The sequence below is a fragment of the Mytilus californianus genome, unplaced genomic scaffold (genome assembly GCF_021869535.1).
Source record: "Mytilus californianus isolate M0D057914Y unplaced genomic scaffold, xbMytCali1.0.p SCAF_8, whole genome shotgun sequence".
NCBI lineage: Eukaryota > Metazoa > Mollusca > Bivalvia > Mytilida > Mytilidae > Mytilus > Mytilus californianus.
Window position 1 is genome coordinate 100,293,016 of NW_026262734.1, and position 22,120 is coordinate 100,315,135.

Consider the following 22,120-nt stretch of genomic DNA (forward strand, 5'->3'; position numbering starts at 1 on the left):
ACACGTTTGGGTGGAAGGACACGGTCCTGAGTGTTGCATATATATTTCATAATTTTTTGCCAGTCTAGGCACATCTCCAGAGTCGTGTATGTATATTTGAAAAAGTTTTAATTTTCAACAAGGAAAGTGAACAAAATTTTAAAAGCATGGGTGTATAAAGCACACTGTTAAAGTAGAACAACATCATTTCCCCTGAAACTAAATATTTATCGCATTTTTAAATCAATCAATATCTAAATACACCATATTTCCAATACTTTATCAACAACCCCATGCACACCTTTTACCTTAAATAAGGAAAGATCGAAGCAGTCCACAGCTTTTTAGAGAGCTAAAACTTGTGATTTTCTTAATTTTCTATATCATTGATGCGTTTTGTTTTAATCTGTGTCAAAACAAGCGTTTACCAGAACGTAATAGGTGTTTGCACATAACGTGATAGGCGTTTGTCATTAACGTAATAGGTGTTTGTACATAACGTAATAGGTGTTTGCACAAATGTCTTTGTATATATTTAAACTTTACTGTTTTGTCCATTTAGACTAAATTAAATCTACTTCTTTTGATGTGGCTCGGCATTTATTCATCCCGCCATTGTGTTATTGTGCTAAGGTCATTTTTTTTTTATTCTTGTCTTTCATTTTTACTTTTTCTGTAGAGTGTCTTTATGCAATATCGTTTTTCATTATTGAAATATTTATTTGTTTTTCTAGTGATTAACATTACAACATAATGTTGACTGCTGTACCCCAATTTTCGACATTTTTACCTAATTCAATGTATATGTATGTCTGCTTGTTTTGCTAACACATTGTAGTCAATATAATGGAATTCTATGCGACTGTTAAACAAATGGGATGTTTAGCTAGCTAGAAAACCAGATTTAACCCACGGTTTTTTACATAACAAAACACCTGTTCCAAGTTCGGAATATGACAGTTGTTTTTCCATTCGTTTAATTTGTTTGAACTTTTGATTTTGCCATTTGATAAAGGGTTTTTCGTTATGAATTTTCCTTAGAGTACGGTATTTTTGTTATTTTAGCATACTTTTTTAAATTTTATACCAGAGTTTTTGACAAAAGATATATTTGTTATTGTTTGATTATTTCTGCTAATAGATATATCTTTGGATAAAAACCAAGTATAAACTATAGTTTGTAGCAACAAAAAAAATATTTCTTTTGTTTGCATTTAAGTTCTGAACAGTTTGTTCCTTAGAACTGTACACGATCCTGTCTTTCTGTACTGTTAATGTTGTTGCTGTTTATCAGAGTGACCGACAGCATGGTTTCATATCAGTATGAACGTCAAGTAATTGCATGTATATTTTGATACGTTTATCATTTCTTTGTTTGCTCTTGATAAGAGCATTTGCATTATTCACGTATTTGCTGGCGTATCCGTATCGACGTATCGTATCAAACTTATATGAGGAAAGGATAAATTAAGTCGAGTTGGTCCCGATGGATATATTTATAATGCATTTGATTTTAATTTAATTTTAATAGAGGTCTGGGCTAAAGCATTATTTTATACAAATCCGCCCGATACGTAGACTTCGATCCGTGCACGTATCAAGATATAGAATAATGCAAATGCTCTAATAGTCAGTTTCCATAAATACGTTATTGCAGAGTAAATCATCAGCTTTTACTTCGCCACATGTGTTATTAAGAGTACACACAGTTACTGAAAACTAGTTTAGAGCCAAACGTCAACTAATAAACAAACTGCTGTTTCCCATACTTAGATCACAACCAGTTTATTTCGAATTTCTCTATTTTCTATTTAAAAACCACAATTTTTAAACAAAGAACTCTTTGATCTAATCAAATTAAAGAGAATCGATTTAGAATTTTAAATATAATGACCACTTCGTCTTCACTGATCATTTTATACAATTTCCAAAAATCAAATTTACATAAAGAAAAATGGTTGTTTGTTTATCTTACAATGATAAATCATAGATAACAGAATTACAATCGTCTATACCTGACACGTTGTATTATACATGTTAAGGCCGTTTTGATTCATATTCAGCAAACAGGACTTTCTTGCTCAATTTTTTAATTACAATGATAGACCAATATCTCGCTATTTAAGTGTTCAACATAATTTGAAATGAAAAGCTTGGAAAAATCTGTACTGAAAGCAAAGCCATATGGTTCAGTCAACCCATCTTCTGTTGTCAACATGGTTTTAAGAGATGTATCTTCAATACAAAACAGCTTAAAGTTTGATGTCCTTTCCAGTACGTATACATTTCCAAATTTGTCTGCTTTGATATCGATCGTGCGATTAGTAAATTGAGAAGAAATAGATGTAACTGTTCCATCATCTAATCTCACGCATCTAAATTTTTATTCTGATATATCCGACTGAGCAAAATGAAGTTGATGATTTAGTCCAACTGATATAGAGTGTATATCACCTCCTTCGACATCAAGTGTCTTCTTTAGGTCACCAATTTTGCTGATAATGTATATCTTGCCGTCACCACTGACAGCAATTTCGTCGCCAAAAAGTACAATGCCATAACATTTTCCAGGTACTTTTATCTGTCGGCCCTTTTCCATTTTAATGATATCTACTGTCTGAACGCATGATGTATCAGGAACTGTGACCCATGCTGTATTTTTTGTCTTCTTCAATAGCTATCCCCCATTGACACCCGTTCATTTGAATTTTCGTCAATTGTTGGCCTGAAATAACAAATAACTTAGAACCGCTCTGATTACACAGGAATAATCTTTTGTCTTTTGTCACACCTATGCTGACAATGTCTGCATCAGGTACCGCAAATTTTGTAATTAGCTGGAATTGTGTTGGAAGTTTTCTCCGTTGTTGCAGGAATTGCGCTTGCTGGACCTTAAACGGTTTGTATTTGATATCAAAGGGAGTCTCTTTGATTTCCACTGAACCAAATGAATTCATAACGGACAGCAAATCGGACTCCTTATACAAAAGAGATGCAGCTTTTTGGGACGACAGGAATTTTGGAAATTCATTGACACGACCATTCAATTCTTCTTTGATATTATTTATCAACATGAATATTTGACTTTCAGATCCGTGTTTCGACACAGATTCAAACTGTTCAGAAATGTTTCGTATCTGTTTTTTGCGATCACATATCTTTTTCAGGTCAACTTTTGCTTTATCTGAGAGTTCAGTATGAACTTTGTCTACTTTACACATTAAAGCCACTGCAATTTCTTGAATGCGTGTCTGTAACCTCTTTTGAAAATACTGCACCTCTTGTTGTACAGTCACCTTGCTATCATCAAGAGTTGATACACTTTTCTCCTTTTTGTCTCCAAGCTCCATTACAGTGGAAATTAGCATGCGGACATCAGTGACAATGTCTTCATACGTTGTTGAACTTTTGACCCCTTTCGCAGCAACTTCAATTGGAAGTATCTTGTCACATGATCGATGGTCACTAGCCATACAAGACCGACAACACAGTTTATCATGATCGGAGCAAAAATATTCTAAAACCATATCGGGATGAACTTTGCAGAATTTACTTATGTTGAATCCTATTCCGTCAACTGCATTTATATCTATTACATGATGGGACGAGGACACTTTCATGCTTCCGTGAAAATCTAAACATTCTGAACAGAACCCGTCCTCGCAGTCTGTACAGTATTTTACAGCTTTGGTGGATCTACTTCTTCTGTCACAGGTTCCACAAAACATATCTATGGATTTTGCCATTTCCTTGAAAAGACAAGAAAGAATATTTAATTACTGGTCATTACTACATCAGATACCAATAATACATCTGTCCACAAATAAGTTAAGATGTCACTTTTTGTAGAATGGCCATGACTTGACTACAAGTGTTTCTTTCCACCTATTGCATTTAATTCAATATTCTGACCCAAATATTGCAGTTTAATTACATGTACCTGACCAAATTACAATTTGTTAATAATGTGGAATTCAAGTCTTGTAGTATTGTAGGTATGTTATATTATATCACTTTGTACTTTTACAGCTTTTCTCACATTTAACAACACATTTCCTTTATCACGAGTTTTTTGAATCGCTACTGTTTTGACCAGATTGCCGAAATGAATTCCCTCCTCAGTCCACATTCAGACCAAAGACAAATAGCATTATGAGGCTTTCGGGGAATGTAACGATTTAAGAAGTAATTGAGGTCTCTCTTAAAATGACAAATATTCAGAAGTATGCAAATAATTTTACAAGACAATTTTGAAGTATGAAAGAGCTACGTTATGGTTTTTAAGGGAAACAATTAGTTTCAGTTGTTGGTTCTTGATGCACTGAGAACCGCACAATGCTGTAGACAATAACAATGATGAATTGAATATAAAATACGGGCACCTGCACTTCTCTATTCAGGACGTAATCTCATTTCTAAGATGGGATGGCATCTATTGAACTGCTTTGATAAACAGTCACATCTGATCGGGGTATACTTTATGTTCGGAATGTACCACACACATTTCCACGTTGAAGACCCATTGGAATAATACTTTCGGTCTTTCATGTACACAGGTTCTGCAAAATCTTTCACTCTGCTCAGGAAGTCCTCATTTTTAGTGGTTCTTGTCGGCTCTCTGTCAATACGATAGAACTTATCAAATTGAACAAATGTTTGATTCTTATCGACCAAATTTGCATTGAAAGAAACTGAACATATGACAACAAATACCAGTTCTACGGTGAAATGAAAATCCTTTATTCGTCAGGAATCCGATCTTGTTCTTGTGATCATCCGAGTTAACAGTACAACAGTACTTTGATTTACCGTATCGTACAAGGAAGTATAATATGAACGGATTTACCTTCTGATTTTCTGTCTCGTTCTATTTACGTCTCTCCCTGGTCTTTTTTAAAGTATTTTTTTCATCTTACTCACACTAATGCTTACCTGAACTATTTTTTACACTTTGTCACCAAACTAGCTGTAATTATATATACACAGTACTACACAGTACTACATTTATACATACTTAGTTAATGGCCATTTACCTTTCAGTCGATCAATAAAAAGGTAGATAACTGGCTAGTGAATGTTTACTATGCGTATAAAACAATCTATGCCTAAATTTACTTTCAATTTTGAACATTCCAATTTAGACTTAATTTAGGTTTTAGAGTCATTGCAGTTTGGGGATAGAAACTGGGAGACATTGAAGGCAAACTAAATCATAGGGACTTGACTACAGGTCAGATATATAGCCCGTTTATCGTCTACGTGCATTAAAAAAAAACGTATGCCCCTACTATCCAAAACCTGTGTTTTTTTCTTAAATGCACGTAGACGATTAACGGGCTATATATCTGACCTCGAGTCAAGTCCCTATGGTCTATGTCAGCATTTGTCGCATAACTATAAACAGAATTTGTTTTAGATTGCCATCTTTATCATTCACCAAGATTATAATTATTGTTAATTTATTTCAGAAGTTTCCAAACCTGAGAAATATGAATAAAAATCTCTTCACATGGATCATGGCAAATGAAGATTAAGATTTTAATAAATTATTAAATAGTCTTTTATATAAAAATAAAAACCGCCCAGATGAGACAGAAAAAAAGAGATACAAGTAACATTAATTAAAAAAGTGCCGGAACTTACCAAGAGGAAATTCAAAATTATAAGTCGAAAATACACTGACAAGGCCATGTCTCAAAACGTAAGACGACGAAAACGCACACTCCAGAAAACACTATAACTGAGCAACATGAATAGCTCCAAAAACTGGGTGTAATATCAGGTGCTCTGGAAGGGTTAATATATCCTGCTCCTCTAGTGTTACCCGCCATGTTGCTCATGGTAAGTAGAAATTTTGTGATAGAGGGACTTAGGAAAGAATAAGTTTTTTAAAAGCTAACTTTTACACCCTCTGAATAGATTTTACTTACTTACTTATACAAAAATAAGGAGATGTGGTATGATAGCCAATGAGACAACTATCCACCAAAGTTTAAACGAAGTGGTTGTAAGCAATCATAGGCAGTACTTACTTACGTACCTGATAAAAACATACAACAAAGAACAACACATGGTATATGTAGTCTAATTTAGTACAGGCGCACAAAGGGGAGGGGATTACTAGCTTGGATTACCACCAGGATGACCCCCTTATTTGAAAAAAAATATATATAAGACGGCATATAATAAAGAGAGGAGGTCAAAATGTCAAAATGTCACGGTTATTACTACTACGAACCATGGTCTATTTGTTTTGTACCGTTCCTACTCTGAAGCTCATTTATTTATTTGTTATTATGCACATTGATAGAAAACCCTCCATCTTTTATCGCCAAAAAATATGAGCTGAAAATATTTCATGATTATTACAATGACATGCTTTTAAATATTCAAATCAGTGTAAACTGCATTTATGTTACTTGCACTACAATAATGCACATGTAAATAGCATTAAGAAAGGACAAATACTGACAAATCAAACACGCCTACAACAGGTTATTGAAAGTAAATGGCACATTGTCCTCATATTTTAATAAGATAGAAAACATATTTTATATGTACCGACCATTTATCTTTCTTTTTGCGGGGGAGGGGTCTAAAAACATTTGTTCTCTACTACAATCTTATATTTAAATCCCCCCTATGGAGCTCGGATCTCCATTACGGAGCTACATATATATGGTAAATGCATAGACGTAACATGTCAAACTCCTAACGTTGCCTAGTTTGTCCCCTTTCAAAATCATGGATCCGCATATGATACAGGAACACGATGTTTGCTTAAATCCCACGTTGAATTATTGTTTTATTTTATTTTTCACTTCCCCTTTGAAAATTTTTTTTCACGAAATTTACGGAATCAACCAAGTCAGACCCCCTTCCCCTAAAAAAAGGATGAATGGTCGGTGCTATAAACTGACTAAAAATTGTATCACAATGCTTGTATACTGTATACTTTTTATTGGTTCTCTGGTGGATACACCATTGTTTCCAAAAACTTTCTTGCACTTCTGCATGTGTCTGTCCCATGTCAGGGAATTGTCGTTGTTTGCTGTTTGTTATATCTGTTTTTCGTCAACTGTTTTGCCATTTCAAATTGGCTGGTTATTTTCTCTCTTTCGTATGAATTGTTTCGACTTTTGTCGGAGCCATTTATAGCTGACTATACGGTATGAGTGTTGATAATTGTCGAAGGTCGTTTGGTGACCTATAGTTGCTTAAATCCGCTTCATTTGGACTGTGTTGGATAGTTGTCTCATTGGCATTTCATGCCATATCTCCTTATTTTATATTGACACATCTTAAAAGAACGAAGTATCTGTGATTATGTTCCGGACCATATGGGCATTTGGACCATACGCGTATGGTCACAATCATATGCGTATACTCATTTGGTTATTAACGGGCCGGACCATACGAGTATTTAGACTATATAGGTATTTTTCGAATAATTCTATCTTTCTTTGCAGGAACACAGCTCATTCTCTGAACAAAAAACGGCACAAGTTACTATCTGAATGCTTTTATCTTTTACATATTGTCTAACTCTTTGTGTATCTGTTATCTTGCATCCGCTAAGAGTCAATTCAAATCGCCTTTACACTTCCGATATTCGTCCGTAAGTGAAACCACATGCGTTTGGGGCATGGATTTTTTTTCTGTTTTCTTATTGTTTAAATATTATTTCAGAAACAAAATTTCTACTTATTTCTACTTATTTTTATTGAATTGATGTGTTCTTGCTCCTATTTATACGATCTTACTGTCATTGTAAGATCGTATGAATAAGAGCAGGAACACATGAACAAATTTAAAAAAAACAATAAGAAATTTTTAAGAAATTATAATTTAATAAAAACAAATTTAAGCACCAAAAGAAATTTTAAAAAGAAAAGAAAGAGGATTCAATAACCAAAGTGCCTGTGAGTTAAGCAATTTACTTATTCTTTAACATAGATATAGGAAGATGTAGTATGAGTGCCAATGAGACAACTCTCCATCCAAGTTACAATTTATAAAAGTAAACCATTATAGGTCAAGGTACGGCCTTCAACACGGAGCATTGGCTCACACCTAACAGCAAGCTATAAAGGGCCCCCAAAAATTACTTGTGTAAAACCATTCAAACGGAAAAACCAACGGTCTAATCTGTATAAAAACGAGAAACGAGAAACACGTATGAACTACATAAACAGACGACAACTACTGTACAGATTCCTGACTTCGGACAGGTGCAAACATTTGCAGCGGGATTAAACGTTTTAATGGTACTAAACCTTCTCTCTTTTCTGAAACAATAGTATAACATCACAACATAGAAAAACACAATTGGAAGGCTTAACTCAATCAAAAAACGTAAATTAACACACAATGAACGAATAAATTTGACCTGTGACACCTGAATGCAAATACACAGTTAATTAAAAAATTACAAGGGATAAATAACAATAAAATTGAGAATGGAAATGGGGAATGTGTCAAAGAGACAACAACCCGACAATAGAACAGACAACAGCAGAAGGTCACCAACAGGTCTTCAATGCAGCGAGAAATTCCCGCACCCGGAGGCGTCCTTCAGCTGGCCCCTAAACAAATATATATACTAGTTCAGTGATAATGAACGCCATACTAAACTCCAAATTGTAAACAAGAAACTACAAGAAAATTAAAAATAATACAAGACTAACAAAGGCTAGAGGCTCCTGACTTGGGACAGGCGCAAAAATGCGGCGGGGTTAAACATGTTTATGAGATCTCAACCCTCCCCCTATACCTCTAGCCAATGTAAAAATGTAAACGCATAACAATACGCACATTAAAATTCAGTTCAAGAGAAGTCCGAGTCTGATGTCAGAAGATGTAACCAAAGAAAATAAACAAAATGACAATAATACATAAATAACAACAGACTACTAGCAGTTAACTGACATGCCAGCTCCAGACTTCAATTAAACTGATTGAAGGATTATGTCTTCATCATATGAATATCAGGCACAATCCTTCCCGTTAGGGGTTTAGTATCATACCATCATAACATATATGAGAAGAACATAACCCGTGTCATGCCAACAACTGGTTTTTAAATAACAGTTCATTTAGATATTTCTTGAAGTAATTTTCCAAAGTCGACATATTGCGTTCCGTATGGACAAATCGAAAATGACCATGTTAAAACTATTTTACTATAATTCTTACTTGTAAATAATATTCACTCTTTTAAATTAATCATTTAAAAATGACTACCATATGATTGAATAAGTGAAAATTTCATTTTTAGAAACTCTTAATTTATGTGACACCTTTTCAACGTGAACTTCGTTCATCGTGTCAATTACCCGGACCATACGCGTATGGTTGGACCATATGAGTATATACGAAGATTGTCATGACCATACGCGTATGGTCCAAATACTCATATGGTCCGGACCAATTATATGATTATATGATTTCATGTCGGTTTCCACCAGTCAAGCGACGTTACTAAAGATCTGATTTTTCATACGCGTATACTTAAATCTATCAGAGGTGGTTTTTGGGGGGACAGGGGCCTCCTTATGGAGCTTATATGATAAATGCATAGACTTTATAAAAGTATCACTCCCAACGTTGGCATGCCAGGGCCCCCCTTTTTCGAAAATCATAGATCCGCTCTTCAGTACGGCACTGCTGTCTTCCCCCTAATTGAAATTAATTGACGCGGACCTAAGCCTAAGGAAGGTGTGGGTTATGTTAGCTTGCTCACTAAAGATTCTTTCATTTAGTACCTATCACCAATGGTAATGTTCATATGATTTTTTTCCCAATAACTTTTAAAACCGCAAAATTCAATAATTCTCTTTTAATTTCATTTATATGCCATTGTACAAAGGATTTTGTAAGAAGACAATAAAAGAATTAGCTGTGACCTCTAACCTTTATATGTTCCATATCTATACTTGTCTACATACAATAGAAACCTCATGTGTGTCAACTAAGTACAACCAAAAAATGTCTGATTGGTGTATGATAACGATACAATAGTATTATAAAAGTGTTGATTACTGCACATATTAAATGGCTGATTTGGTGTTCCTACAATGAACACATTCAACCATTAAATTAGTTGGGATACACTTATTAACAATTTCTTGGTTTTCACTTTATCTACATTGGAAAAAGACAATTCAAAGGAGTAGGCCCGGTAAGAACCCTTTTTGGTCCCAAAATATAGCGTTCTTACAAAGTAGTTAAAAATGTAACTTTTAGCTATTTATTGGAAAGTAGAATAGAATACTTTTGTTACATGAATATGGGCTGTTTTGACAATACAATGGACATGCATCAGGTACTAGCATCATTTATGCATGCAAAAATACTGAAATCTTCACAATTTTAGCATTTTTGCTAATTTTAAGACGGTTTTTGTCTGAAATGGAAGTGGCCGCACTTGTGTTCAGTCTTAATATTCAAATATATGTTGTATTTAATGATAATACACATCATATTTAAATGTTGAGACTGAACAAGAATGCGGCCACTTCCATTTTAGACAAAAACCATCTGAAAAGTGACGTTTTATGGCATATTTGGTAGATTTTTCATATTTAAGCTAAAATTTGAGCGTCTTTAACGACCGAATCCGTTACAATCTTGAACATAAACTAATTGAGTCAACTGAAGTAGACACTTGATTGTTTGAAAAAGGTCAAAAATCTTTTATCAGATGTTCTTCGAATTTTAGGCCGAAATTAGCCCTTACCTGACCTTCTCCTTTGAATTTTATCTATAGTTCCAACAATTAAAATCGATATTGGTATAGCAAATTTATCCGAATTCCAGGCTCTCCAGTTGAACAGGTTCGCTTTCAACACCTGGCAATTTAAAACAGCTCTTGGTAGAATTAGAATAGAATCAACCATTTCTAAAAAAAAATATTTGCTAGTATACGTATTGTTTCCGGTTACAATAGATTCTTCCTGAATATGTAAACATTGTTCGTCTTTGAGAACCAAGCAATCAGCAACAACCATATGATTAATTAGTTTAAAAGGTTTTCGGTTCTATCTATTAGAACAGATTTTGATGTAAAGTTTGTGACTTGTAGAAGGTTGATCAGAGAAGTATGGAGGTAATTATATTTGAAATTTGAAATTGATTCTCTTTAATTTGATCAGACCAAACAGTAACAAATTTATTATTAAAAAGTTTGTTTGTTCATCACAGAATTGTAACATCCATGATGAGTAGGTAATTTTTAATTCATTATTTAACAAACATTACTCGCTCACTCCATTTTTCAATTACACTTATAGACCAATAGCTCACTGTTTGCGCTATTAGTTTGAATTGAAATGAAAAGCTTGCAAAAATCTGTATTGAAAGCAAAACCATATCGGCCCTTCAGTCCGTCTTCTGTTGTCAACATGGTTTTTAGAGATTTATCTTCAGAACAAAACAGCTTAAAGTTTGATGCTTTGTATTCGAGAATGTAGACATTTCCTAATCTGTCGGCTTTGACCTCAATCACGTGATTAGTACATTGAGTAGAAATAAATATATCTTTTCCATCATCTAATCTAACGCATTTCAATTCCGATTCTGCTATATTACCCTGAGCATAGTGAAGTTGATGTTTTTGTCCAACTGATATAGAGTGAACATCCTCTCTCTCAACATTAATTGCATGTCTTCTTTAAGTCACCGGTTTTGCTGATAATGTATATCTTGCCGTAACCACCGACGGCAATTTCGTCGTCAATTAGTGCAATGCCATAACATACTCCAGGTACTTTAATCAGTCGGCCCTTTTCCATTTTAACAATGTCTACTGTCTGAACGCACGGTGTATCAGGCAGTGTTACCCATGCTGTATGTTTGTCTTCATCCATAGCTATCCCCCATTGACGTCCGTCCATTCGAATTGCCGCCAATTGTTTGCCTTTGTCTGACATAACAAATAATTTAGAACCGGTCCTATCACACAGGAATAATCGATTGTCTTTTGTCACACTTATGCCGATAACGTTTGCACCTGGTACTTTAAATTTTGTATCTAGCTGGAATTTTGTTGGAAGCTTTCTCTGTTGTTGCAGAAATTGCGCTTTCTGAGCCTTAAACGGTTTGTATTTGATATCAAAGGGAGTCTCTTTGATTTCCACTGAACCAAATGATTTCATAACGGACAGCAAATCAGACTCTTTATACAAAAGAGATGCAGCTTTTTGTGACGACAGAAATTCTTGAAATTCATTGACATGACAGTTCAGTTCTTCTTTCATACTGTTTATCAACATGAATATTTGACTTTCAGATCCGTGTTTCGACACAGATTCAAACTGTTCAGAAATATTTCGTATCTCGTTTTTGCGATCACATATCTTGTTCATGTCACTTTTTGCTTTATCTGAGAGTTCAGTATGAACTTTGTCTATTTCACACATTAAAGCCACTGCAATTTCTTGAATGCGTGTCTGTAACCTCTTTTGAAAATACTGCACCTCTTGTTGTACAGCTACCTTGCTATCATCAATAGTGTATACACTTTTCTCCTTTTTGTCTTCAAGTCCGTTTACAGCAGCATTTAGCATACGGACATCAGTGACAATTTCTTCATATATTGTTGAGATTTTGACATCTTTCGCAGCCACTTCAATTGGAAGTATCTTGTCACATGATCGATGGTCACTAACCATACAAGACCGACAGCATAGTGCATCATGATCGGAGCAAAAATATTCTAAAACCATATCGGGATGAACTTTGCAGAATTTGCTTATGTTGAATCCTATTCCGTCAACTGCATGTATATCTATTACATGATGGGACGTGGAAGATTTCATGCTTCCGTGAAAGTCTAAACATTCTGAACAGAGCCCTTCCTGACAATCTGTACAATACTTTACAGCTTCAGTGGTTCTACTTCTTCTGTCACAGGTTCCACACAACAAGTTTTTTGACGCCATTTCCTGGAAACGATAATAAAGCATATTTAATTACTAGTAATTACTACATCAGATGATACATCTGTCCACAAATCAGTTGAGGGTGGTCACGTTTTGTAGAATGACCATAACTTGATTATAAGTGTTTCTCTCCACATATTGCAGTTCTTTCAATTACATGTATCCGACCAAATTGCAATTTGTTAATAATGTGGAATTCAAGTCTTGTAGTATTGTAAGTATGCTAAATTTTATCACTTTGTACCTTGACGACTTTTTGTTTTACAACTTTTCTATCATTTAACAACACGTCTCCTTTTCACAAGTTTTTGAATCGCTACAGGTTTGAGAATCAGAGCGCCAAATTGAAATCCCTCCTTTCAAACAATTAACTCAGACCAAAGACAAATAGCATTATGAGGCTTTCGGGGATGTAACGATTTAAGATAAAATTGAGGTCTTGCTTAAGATGACAAATATTCGGAAGTATGCAAATAATTTTATAAGATAGTTTTGAAAGAATGAAAGACCTACGTTATGGGTTTTAAGGGAAATAATTAGTTTCAGTTGTTGGTTCTTGAAGCACGGATAACCACGCCATACTGTTGGCAACAACAAGGATGAATTGAATATAAAATAATGCCACGCTAGTCCGGACGTAATGTCAATTCTAAAATGGGATGTCATCTATTGAACTGCTTTAAAACAGTCACATCTGATCGGGGGCATACTATATGTTCGGAATGTACCACACACATTTCCACGTTGAAGACCCATTGGAATGATAATCCTTGTGGACTTTCATGTACACAGGTTGTGCAAAACCTTTCACTCTGCTCAGGAAGTTCTCATTTTAGTGTTTCTTGTCGGCTCTCTGTCAATATGAAAGAACTTAACAAATTGAACAATTGTTCAATTTCTTATCAACCAAATATGCATTGAAAGAAACTGAACATAAGACAACAAATACCAGTTGTACGGTGAAATGAAAAGCCTTAATTCGTCAGACAATCCGATCTATATCTTGGGATCATCCGAGTAAACAGTACAACAGTACTTTGATTTAACGTTTCCGTACAAGGAAGCATAATATAAATGAATTTACCTTATTTTCTGTCTGGTTCTATTTACGCCTCTAGTCTTTTTTACGTATTTTTCATGTTTCTTACATTAATGCCTACCTGTACTATTTTTTACACTTTAGCACCACCAGACTGTGATTATGTATACTTATACTTAGTTGATTAATTTAAAGACCATTTACCTTTCCTTAATATCAGTTCCACAGGGTGGTCCGGATTTCAGTCGAGCGATAAAAGGTAGATAACTAGCTAGTGAATGTTTACTACCTGTGTAGACATGCTTATGAACAATCTATCCCCACATTTACTTTCAATTTTGAAATTCACTTACACAATATATTTTACTTTAATAATTCGGGTTGACAATGGTTGAGTCACTGCAGTTTGAGGATAGAAACTGGGATATATTGAACGCAAACTAAATGAGCTCAGTGCTGTCCAGACGTGAAAGGCTATGTCAACATTGGTCGCAAAACTAAACAGAATATGTTTTAGATTTCCATCTTTATGATTCACCAAAATAATATTTCTTGTAAAATTTATTTCAGAAGTTTCCAAACCTGAGAAACTTATGAATATAAATCTCCTCACATGGATCATGACAAATGAAGATTATGATTTTAATAAATTATTTAGTATTTAATATAAAAAAAGAAATCCGCCCAAATGAGACAGAATAAGGGGTGCAAGTTACTTTAGCTAAAAAAAAAAGTGGCGGAAATAACCAAGATAAACTGACCAGGCCATGTCTCAAAACGTAAGACGACGAACTCAGACAACACTTCCTAAAACACTAAGACTGAGCAACATAAACCCCACCAAAAACTGGGGGGGGGGGGGGGGGGGGGGGGGGGGGGGAGGGGGGATGTGGTATGATTGCCAATGAGACAACTATCCACCAAAGTTCAAACGAAGTCGTTGTAAGCAATCATAGGCAGTACTTACTTACGTACCCAATAAAAACAAGCAACAAAGAACAACACATGGTATATGTAGTCTGATTTAGTACAGGCGCATGCACAAAGGGGAGGGTATTACAAGCTTGGATTACCACCAGGATGAAGCCCTTATTTGAACAAAAATATATAAGACGGCATATGATAAAGAGAGGAGGTCAAAATGTCAAAATGTCACGGTGATTGCTACTACGAACCATGGTCTATTTGTTTTGTACCGTTCCTACTCTGAAGCTCATTTATTTGTTATTATGCCTCAAATGCACATTGATAGAAAACCCTCCATTTTTTATCGCCAAAAAAAAATATGGGCTGAAAATATTTCATGATTATTACAATGACATGCTTAAAAAAATATATGGGCTGAAAATATTTCATGATTATTACAATGACATGCTTTTAAATATTCAAATCAGTGTAATTAAACTACACTTATATTACTTGCACTACAATAATGCACATGTAAATAGCATTAAGAAAGGACAAATACTGACAAATCAAACACGCCTACAACAGGTTATGTAAAGTAAATGGCACATTAACCTCATATTTTAATAAGATAGAAAACATATTCTATATGAACCGACCATTCATCTTTTTTTTAGCTGGGGAAAGGGGGGGGGGGGGGTCTTAAAACATTTGTTCTCGACTACAATCTAATTTTAGGCACCCCTTATGGAGCTCGGATCCCCATTACGGAGCTACATATATATGGTAAATGCATAGACTTTTTAAAACATGTCACACTCCTAACATTGCCTAGTTTGTCCCCTTTCAAATCCTGGATCCGTATATGATACAGGAACACGATTTTTGTTTAGATCTCATGTTGCATTAATTTTTTTATCTAACTTTTCACTTCCCTTTTGAAACATTTTTTTTTCACGAAATTAACGGAATCAACCAAGTTAGACCCCCTCCCTAACACACCTAAAATACGGATGAATTGTCGGTGCTTTAAACTGACCAAAAAATCGTTTCGCAATGCTCTCAATAATGACGACTTCAGTATGTACACTAAAGAGATTTATCCTGCTGAACTGACTTTATATAAAGCTAATACTAACAATGAACACTGCCCTTTCCTTGATCTTGATATCTTTATCTTTAACGGGAAGCTTCATACCAAAATTTATGATAAAAGAGATGATTTTTCATTTCATATTGTTAATTATCCATTTTTAGATGGTGAAGTTCCCTTGTCACCATCTTATGGTGTTTATGTATCTAAACTTGTTAGATTCGCCCGTGTATGTAACAACGTATTTGAATTTATCGAAAGAAATCTCTGTATTACTGAAAAATTATTACACCAGGGTTTTCGATATCACAAACTAGTCAAAACATTTAGTAAATTTTATCATCGGTACAAGGACATCATTCGTAAATATAAATCAACATGCAGACATCTTACTAGCCAGTCAACACTGAGGTTGGGAGTTCGAACCCCGCTCGTGCGGGTGCACTCGACTCCAATCTTAATTGACTAGGATTGTCAGTTTTCCTATCGAAGGTCGGTGGTTTTCTCCGGGCACTCCGGCTTCCTCCACCAATAAAAACTGGCCGCCACGAAATAGCCCAAAAGCGGTGCTTATAAGTGGCGTTAAAACACCAAAAAAATCAAATCAAATCAAATCAATGCAGACATCTTATTATACGTTCAGGTATTCCACATCCAATCTTTTATGGTATATTATTCTATACAAAGCACAAAAATGTCGACATTCACCTCAAAAGCTAACCAAACCTTTAAACAGAATTATTCAGATTGGATATAGTTACATTATAGTTACGATACTGTTGTCGGATCATTAACGATGGCATATTTTGGTATTAACATTGATTCACTCATAGTGTCTTTGCATCGGAAATAAACACATTTATTCTAAAACCAGTTGTTGGTATGATACGGGTTATGTTCTTCTCATATATTTTATGATGGTATGATACTAAACCCCTAACGGGATGGATTGTGCTTGATTTTCATACGATGAAGACATAATCTTTCAATCAGTTAAATTGAGGTCTGGAGCTGGCATGTCAGTAACTGCTAGTAGTCCCTTATTAATTTATGTATCATTGTCATTTTGCTTAGTTTCTTTTCTTGCTTATTCTGGCATCGGACTCGGACTTCTTTTAAACTGACTTTTACTGTGCGTATTGCTGTGTGTTTGTTTATTTTACATTGGCTAGAGGTATAGGGGAGGGTTGAGATCTCACAAAACATGTTTAATTTTTTTTTGGCATTGCACAAGTCATATCTTCTTTAACAAACCATGACGTTAAAATACTAAATCCCTGGGATGTGTTGATTTTAGTCTCTGATGCATGATTTTTTGGCATTGCACAAGTCATGTCTTCTTTGACTGTCCATGACGTTAAAATACTAAATGCCTGGGATGTGTTTTAGTTGATTTTAGTCTCTGATGCATGATTTTTTTATTATTAATTGTTTTTGGCTTTTAACTAGCTGTCAGTAACTGTGAGTACTCTCAAATCGTATTTTCTTGTTTATATGACCTGTTCTGTTACTAATTGTAATTCTTTTTTGTTATTTAATGTTATTCAGGGTTATATCTGGTCTATATACCAGCTTTGATAAGTGTTTGGTATTACTATGAATTTTCACTTCTTCGTACTATCAACATCAAAATTGTTTATTTTGTAAAAATATTTCCTTTCTCCATTTGAGAGTGTACATTGTTAAAGATGCATATAGGCCTAGATGAGCGACACAGGCTTTGTGGGGCCTCTTGTTTGTTTTTGTGTGTTTTGTATCGATCTGATGAGTTGAGCCCTTTTCAACTGATTTTTATAGTTTGTTATTAGATTGTGCTGTTAATTCACTGTCCCAGGTTAGGGGAGGGTTGGGTGCCCGCAAACATGATTACCCCCCTCCCCCCCACACACACACACGTTCTGTATGTGCCTGTCCCAAGTCAGGAGCATGTAAATCAGTGGTTGTCGTTTGTTACTCTTTTTTTACACAAACGTACCAGGCCCTGAGTAGTTTTTCTCGTTTGAATAGTTTTGAATTTGTCTTTTATAGCTTAAAATCGGTATGGGTTTAGCTCTTTTTTGAAGGCCGTATGGTGGCCTATAGTTGATAACTTCTGAGTCATTTGGTCTCCGTTGGAGCATAGATATAGTGGCTATTATATCTATGGTTGGAGAGTTGTCTCACCGGCAATCTTATTTGTATATTTATATTTGATAAGATAAAAGTAGTTACATAAAATTTGTCTTGTTTAAACCATAAAAAGGTGGAACTAATGCAAGCAGTATTAAAATATCATTGCAAGTTCATTTATTGCTTTTAAAAGACTAATGAAAAACACTGAACTTTTTACAGCAAGAAGAATAACCTAGCTGTTACCGTCCATAACCTCCTCGTGGTTAACGTGGCACCCATCATGGAGGGAGGTCGTGGGTTCGGTCCCTAATCCAACTAGAACATAGGAATTTGCAACTCCTACGCTTAACATTAAGGAATAAGAGCAAAAACTGATCTGCGTCAATATAATTTGTATGAGTCAGAGTAGGGGAACATGTCTCTGTGAATTGACACGTTAAAGTCGCGCGTTATACACAAATCCTTCAGACCCCATAGTCCATAATTGAGGGTGTGGATGGGGGTTTGCAGAATAGAGAATAATAGGCAAAAAAAAAAAAAAACAGAAAGAAAAATGGACCCAAAAAATAAAGAGGTGCTAAAATATAAAAAAAAAAGAATAATGTGCAAAAAGTATAAAGAATATAGTCTGCTTTTAGCCACGCCAATTTATTGCCCTCTTTTTCCGTATTAGATTACAGACACTCTGTAGGACAGCATGTACAGGTTCCCAAGCGACAACCCGTTGCGCATCTGACCATCTATTATGAGGGTCTGGATGGAGGGTCTTTCATTTCTGTATTCTTTAATTTTTTGAGGCCATTTTTGCTTGGGGGAACGCCTCCCCCTTTTTCCCCTCCCACTTTTCTAAATATTTTTTGTGTGTTTTAATTACGTGGAAAATAATAATAGAGCGTCAAACTTTATAAACTAAAAACTACTGTTATTGTAATATCGTATGGAAAAGGGCAACAACACATTTATAAGTGAATATAGGTTGAAATATCACAGAATATTTAAAACATAAATCATTTTTACAAAAAGGGGAGTTTATTGCACCTAGCGCCTGTGGATAAAAGCTCTTTATTTTCATATTTCATATTTGGAGATTTTAGTCATATCATAAATGTTCACTGGTTAGTTTAGACAGATTGTATTTCTATTCGATTGAACAATGGGACGGTACTCTTAAGATTGTGTATACACTTTAAAGAGGTAAGGCCGTTTTCTCTTAAAATTATTTCATATATTTTCAAAATGTTCTTAATAACCTTTACAGTTTTAGGTGCTAATCCAGGATTTTGAAAAAGGGGGCTGGTAAGCCAACGAGTGGAGTGATACTTGGGATGATAATGGATGGCTGTTTAACGTCGAGTGGCAAATTAGATTAAAATTCAGAACGAGAGCATGCACATATGTGATACGAATATAAACTCTGCTTTGTACTACATCGACAATTTCACAAGGTCCGCCACAGAAAGACATGTCACCCTACTTGGACACATTATTCTAATTCCGAGCCCACCAGTCTTTGCTCTTACTCCTTAATGGCAATTTCACTTTGAATAGACCCGGCCGGGAATCGAACCCACTCCCTCTCGCACTCGAGGCGAACACGCTAACACGAGACCATTGAGGCGGTTCAAATAGTTAAGATGAATAAACAGCCAATGTTGATCTTAAAAACATTTCGCTTCTGTCAGTATTTCCATATTTACTACAGTTTTTAGTTTTTAAAAGATATAAGACAATTATTTTCCTTTTTACGCTATGTTCGTGTTGTCCATTTTTGTTGGTTGGTCGTAATGTAAATCACAAACAAATACTTTTAAATAAGGATAATTTTATTCATGTTTTTTTGAAATTTGTTGAGGTGTTTGAAAGCGGACAATTTTTTAAACAGCATCGAAATGTCCAAATTTGAGAAATCTCATCAAAAGAGTTATCCACCTTTAACATGAAAATTTAATGTTCAAATACAGCTATTTCGATTTTTATGAGACGCGGGAATCAACATGACCAGATAGCTGAACAGAAGTGATTAAAGACTGTAAATTTCCAACAATTACAAACTTTTTGTTTTCTTTTGTACTAAGCTAATGTCTTTTAAGGAAAGAATTCTATCGTAAAATAATGATTTATTAACATAAAGGCGAAAGACACCAAAGGGAAAATCAAAACTAATAAGACAAAGAGCGAGCGACAAAATCGTGACAAAAAAGAAAAACGACGAAAAGACAAATGACAGTTTACAAAACACTACATAAAAGCCTAAAGGGATTGATTGATTGGTGATTGCTTTACGCCGCATCCGCACAAAAAGGCTATATCGCGGCGAAAAGCCTAAAGACATGATAACCCATGCACCGAAAACTGGGGGTTATGCTACGGAAAGGTTAGGCCTATCATGATCCACATGTCGCACTTATGTGTTGCTCAACAGGTGCGGCTCCAAGATTTTGAAAAATTATGGAAAGGACAACATTAGGAGTAGGACTTGTAAACAATTTATGCATTAACCGTATATGCAGCTCCATAAAGGGACCAGGCCCATCTATATTAGTCCCCTCTTAATCCTTCTTTTGCTCATGGTAAGTACACACTCGGAGTTGAGTCTCATTCGGTGATGTCACTCACAATGTAAGAAAACAGGACGAGAGAATGGCTATAACAATTGAAACATATCATATGGTCATCTGTGACACAGATATTCAATAATGGTCAACCAAATGATGGCGCAGTTAAAACATCCGAAGGGATTAGAGTCAACTTTACCACTACCAATCCATGCTTCAATGGCTTGCTTGTGAGGAGCAACCCTATATCAAGGATCGACTCGTCCTGAACATGTGCTGCTGAAATGTTACTACATTACCTGCAATGGAAGGTTCACAATTGGAAAGCTGAAATCATTTCTTTTTCGCAAATGTTTGTTCTCAGTCGTCCCTCATTTTCACTTCTAGATGTAAGTCAAGATAATTATAAGACTTAACAATATCGTGGATATCCATTTTTTTCAAGTTCGATGGGTTTAATGAGTTATAGCCACAACATTTTTGATTATTTGGTGATACTTGGCATCATCTTTATAGCGGAATGTAAAGGATAGTGCTAGCTTCTTTCATCAGTTCTAGAGAATAAACTCGTGTATGAATATTAAAATAAGGAGATGGTATGATTGCCGATAAGACAACTATCCACATCAGTTCAAAGAAGTGCAATTACGGCCAACTGTATGGCCTTCAACAATGAGAAAAACCAGTATCGTTTATAGTCACTATAAAAGGCCCCAACATGAAAAATAGGAAACAATTCAACTGCATAATTTATAACAAAACAATTTACGAAAAACAAATATGATAGACATGAACCACCGACAACCACAGAACTACAGGCCACTGACTTGGGACAGGCAAGTCTGACTCATAAAAATCAAGGAACAAAACAGTACGAAGAGGAGCATAGATTTTTTTGTTATCATAGGAATGCCGATTTTTTTAAAAACGTATTGTCAATAAAAGAGATAATGAATCATCTTGACGATGTCATGTTTAGAGAATTATTGGTTTGAATTAATCAGAGTGCGGTTTTTTTTTCAATAAGCTAAACCATCCCTCGTTCCTTAAAACAAGATGTTTACATATACGGTTTACTTAGTCATATTTTTTTGTATGAATCAATTAAAGTTGGAGTAATGCTTTCAATATGTATGGCAAGCCGTTTTACTAGTTATTCTAACTTCAAGATATCTAATAAACTTTATAAGATATCTCATATAATTTATAAGACATCTCATAAATTTTTTGTTTATAAAATATCTTATGAAATATATGAGATATCTTATACAGTTTACAAGATATCTTATATAATTTATAAGATATCTCATATAATTTTTTTTATAAGATATCTTATATAAAAAAATATTAATAAGATATCTTATATAATTTATAAGATATCTTATATAATTTATAAGATATCTTCTAAACTTTATAAGATATCTTATAAACTTTAGAAGATGTTTTATAAAGTATATAAGATATCTTCTAAAGTAAATAAGATATAAAGTTTATA

The 22,120-nt window shown here is 34.6% G+C and overlaps 4 protein-coding genes across 5 annotated transcripts in view; all 4 read right to left on the reverse strand.

The window, feature by feature from the left end:
* Window positions 1–3,373, reverse strand: part of LOC127712748 (uncharacterized) — a 147,786-nt gene extending 144,413 nt beyond the window's left edge. Inside the window, exon 1 of the mRNA XM_052219358.1 lies at window positions 3,238–3,373. The gene's annotated coding sequence lies outside the window, so the exon portion shown is untranslated. The remainder of the gene's footprint in view (window positions 1–3,237) is intronic.
* The window catches only part of LOC127712747 (tripartite motif-containing protein 45-like), a 171,242-nt gene extending 167,517 nt beyond the window's left edge, over window positions 1–3,725 (reverse strand). The window contains exon 1 of the mRNA XM_052219357.1: window positions 1,995–3,725. Within this exon, the coding sequence (XP_052075317.1) occupies window positions 2,613–3,725 (1,113 nt within the window). The 3' untranslated portion in view covers window positions 1,995–2,612. The remainder of the gene's footprint in view (window positions 1–1,994) is intronic.
* The window catches only part of LOC127712744 (uncharacterized), a 157,659-nt gene extending 152,619 nt beyond the window's left edge, over window positions 1–5,040 (reverse strand). Inside the window, exon 1 of one of the 2 annotated variants that reach the window (XM_052219351.1) lies at window positions 4,994–5,040. The gene's annotated coding sequence lies outside the window, so the exon portion shown is untranslated. Of the gene's footprint in view, window positions 1–4,911 lie in introns of both variants that reach the window. The other variant, XM_052219352.1, reaches the window with a different exon arrangement.
* Window positions 5,041–11,123: 6,083 nt separating this feature from the next.
* Window positions 11,124–14,220, reverse strand: LOC127712746 (tripartite motif-containing protein 45-like). Its single transcript, XM_052219355.1, has 2 exons — window positions 14,164–14,220; window positions 11,124–12,923 (listed from the first exon to the last, which is right to left on the reverse strand). The coding sequence occupies exon 2, from the start codon at window positions 12,918–12,920 to the stop codon at window positions 11,634–11,636; it is 1,287 nt and encodes a 428-aa protein (XP_052075315.1). The 5' UTR covers window positions 12,921–12,923; window positions 14,164–14,220; the 3' UTR covers window positions 11,124–11,633.
* Window positions 14,221–22,120: the final 7,900 nt, after the last annotated feature.

What these genes read in the sequence shown, in the direction of transcription:
- LOC127712746 (XM_052219355.1), bottom strand. Translation starts at nt 12,920, where the DNA reads ATGGCGTCAAAAAACTTGTTGTGTGGAACCTGTGACAGAAGAAGTAGA.